We start from the raw sequence: 3,491 nt of genomic DNA, 5'->3' as shown, positions 1-3,491 counted from the left end.
ATATATATATATATATATATATATATATATATATATATATAAATAATTAATCATTTTATAATTAATGAAACGAAAAATAAAATTGGTAAATATCTTTACGTATATAGAGTTTCTTGATAGAAAATCCGCGGTTTAATTAATATATATAATTAAATTTGATTTAATTTTAACTTAAAATTATGTTTTTTTTGTCTCGTTATTAATGAATTGGAAAAATAAATTAGATAGGAAGTAAGTATGTAATAAGTAATTTATCAAAGTATTACAAATTTAATATATATAAAAGACAATAACATAAAGAATAATTTTGCCTTGTGCCAATTTCACTTGTTAGTTATTAGCAGGTAACAATTTTCCCGTACATGTTCCGAAACCGACTTTATAACCATCGCCAGCACAATAACCTACACAACAATGAAATAAATAATTATGTAATTTTATATGTACATATATTATATATGTACATATATAATAAATAGTTTATTTACTTACCACGAATAATTATTTCATCACCATCTTGAAGGAATTTTCTTGTTGTACCATCTTTTAGCGCAATGGTATGTGTGCCTTTCCAACATAATTCCAGCATAGAACCATAAGAATCCGAAGTCTAAATAAATATTTTATATCATAAAATATAAAATAAAATTCATAATTTATCTAATTTAAAAAAAATAGAAATTACAAAAAAGTCAATAGATAAATATGACAAAAGCTAATTTAATATATTAATTGTATTAATAATGCCGATTATAACAATACTAATAAATTTTAAACGCACGTTTCCACTTATAGTGCCGGATCCCATTAAGTCTCCAGGATTAATGTTGCATCCTGTAACAGTATGATGTGCCAGTTGTTGTTGTGGAGTCCAATACATGTGTTTGAAGTTGCTCCGGCATATGGTTGTGATTACACCACTTGATGCTGCAAAAAAATTAAAATTATTTTTTATACAATAAAATAAAATGTTTAATACGGGAATGTGAATAACTATAAGAAAAGTAATAAAAAAGTGACATCTTACGTTTAAGGTCAACTTCCAATTTAATATCGAAATTACAAGACTCATTATGTTGCAAATATGGAAACGGTTCTGGATCTTGAGTCATATTTGGTACTTTGAAAGCATCTAGAGCTTCCATTGTAACGATCCATGGAGAAATTGTCGTGCCTAAATTCTTTGAACCGAATGGTCCTAATGGCATGTACTCCCATTTTTGAATGTCTCTTGCTATTCAAAACAGAAAGAAAAATAAAAAATCAGAATAAAAATTTTAATTAATTATAAAGTTTTTTCTTTTCAATTATATTTCGTACCGCTCCAATCATTCATCAAGACCATCCCAAAAATATGATCATACGCTTTAGAAGCTGAAACAGTATCACCAAGATTTGTAGATGGACCACCGACAAAAAAAGCAACTTCGAGCTCGAAATCCATTAATCTGCAAGGCCCAAAAACAGGTGCTGCACCTTCAACCGGTAGTGTTTGACCACACGGTCGTCTTATGGGTGTGCCTGACACAACAATGGAACTTGCTCTTCCGTGGTAGCCAACTGGCAAATATTTCCTGTTTACATAAATGTTTTATTCTACAGTATAAGTAATTTTTAAAGTACAAAACAATATTAATAAGAAAATTACCAATTTGGCATTAGCGGATTTTCTTTTCCACGGAACATGATACCGACATTTGTAGCATGATTAAGAGAGGAATAAAAATCCGTATAATCTCCGATTTTGGCTGGTAAATGCATTATAGCATCTTTTTGAGCGACAAAAATTCTAGAAAAGACATTACGCAGAGATTATAATACAATTTTTAAAGATCTAAATTTTTTTATATTAATTTTCGTTTGTTGATTTCTCACTTAGAGCGGATTTCAGGATCTTGCAAAGTATGATTACTGGCAGACAGCAGCTCTTGAAGTTTAGATCTTGCTTCTAGCCATGCTGGCCTTCCGAGAGACATAAAATCGTTTAGACAATCATGACGAAACACATCTTGCTTACTTTCCAACAATGGTCCATCGAAATAATTTGCGATAGCATTCAAATTCAAAATTTGATCACCAATTGCCACACCAATTTTTTTGTCTGGCTAAAATATTTTAAATATTATTTGTATTATATCTATCTATCGTAATATAATAATATATAGTTGTTATATAATAAATAAATATATAATTAATAAAGTATTATTATAAATTTTGTATTTTAATATTATCTCTAATAAATCTGACAATTTTTTCATAGTAAAATAATATAATTTATTGGGGAATTTATGAAGAATTATTGAACGACAATAATATACCAGCCGATGGTACCATAATAAATTTCTGCTAGACGGCGTTGAATGTCAGCAAGAATGGAATATTTCCATTCCATTCTTTATTGTTAGTTATCTCATGAAGAAATATGCAACCTAATATTTTATTGTACAACTTTTCCAATAATTTCCCAAAAATATAACAAAAATCCATAAAAAATTACTATATTTCATCACAATATAATTTATGACTTCCTAAACCATAATGAAGTTGAAAATGTGTAGTTACATACTTATATTTAGAATTGTTTTGAAATCATATGACGTGGCATGATTTGTACGCGAGCTATGATGTAATTAATTTTGCTCACCTTATCTTTCGTTGAGAAGATTCCATACGGTAAATTTTCAAGCGGGAAATCGCTAGATGCCGAGTAATCGATGAAAGATTTCATGGTTACAGCTACTACAAACGTCTGTCTGTCGAGTCGGTTCTGTCGCATATGCCACTAACGACAGTAACGACGATCTGATAAGCAGTATGAGATCCCATCAAGCTAGGTTGGGAAGTAATTTACATATACCTGTTTATGATGTTTGTTGTCGGCGAGCCTCTGGTTTAATTATTTCCGTTCATTAATGCAATGAAAATCATTTAATCGACTGTTTTAATTTTACCTTGAATATTGATTAGTTAAATACGATAAAAAATTTTAACTGTGTTGTGTAATATATATAATACATGTTCTAGCTCACTCATTTTTTTAATTAATAAATTCTTTGACGTTAAATTGGTATAAATAAACTTCGTAAAGTATCTAATTTTTTTTTAATTATAGTGGAATTTGCAAAAATAAATAGTGTCAATATATTTTATTTAATATATAAAATCTTCACAAAAGTTAAAAAAAAAGAAAATAGAAACAAGAGATTTATACGAATTACATACACTAATAATTTGGGATAACAGCAGTTTATTAGACATTGATATACAGTGGATAATAAGGGCAATTAGGTGTAGGCGGTATTCGAACAACATAGTTATGTATTAGCAAAGATTCTATATCGCACATACTCTTGATTTTTGCTTCTCGTTCACTTATCAACGATATCTTACGCACACGCATGTATGTATATATTTTTTTCTATGTATGTATATATATATATATATATATATATATATGTATGTATATATATATATATATATATATATATATA

The 3,491-nt window shown here is 28.1% G+C and overlaps 1 protein-coding gene across 1 annotated transcript; it reads right to left on the bottom strand.

Moving 5' to 3' along the window:
* Positions 1-330: 330 nt before the first annotated feature.
* LOC105618473 (fumarylacetoacetase) lies at positions 331-2,728 on the bottom strand. Its single transcript, XM_012200007.1, has 8 exons — positions 2,645-2,728; positions 1,876-2,105; positions 1,649-1,789; positions 1,321-1,574; positions 1,028-1,234; positions 782-927; positions 493-610; positions 331-404 (listed from the first exon to the last, which is right to left on the bottom strand). Exons 1-8 carry the CDS (start codon positions 2,726-2,728, stop codon positions 331-333), a joined length of 1,254 nt encoding a protein of 417 aa, XP_012055397.1.
* Between the last annotated feature and the right edge of the window lie 763 nt (positions 2,729-3,491).

Source organism: Atta cephalotes (assembly GCF_000143395.1).
Source record: "Atta cephalotes unplaced genomic scaffold scaffold00017, whole genome shotgun sequence".
Classification (NCBI taxonomy): Eukaryota; Metazoa; Arthropoda; class Insecta; order Hymenoptera; family Formicidae; genus Atta; species Atta cephalotes.
The sequence above is the reverse complement of the archived record's forward strand: the minus strand, read 5'-3'. Positions and strand labels throughout refer to the sequence as shown.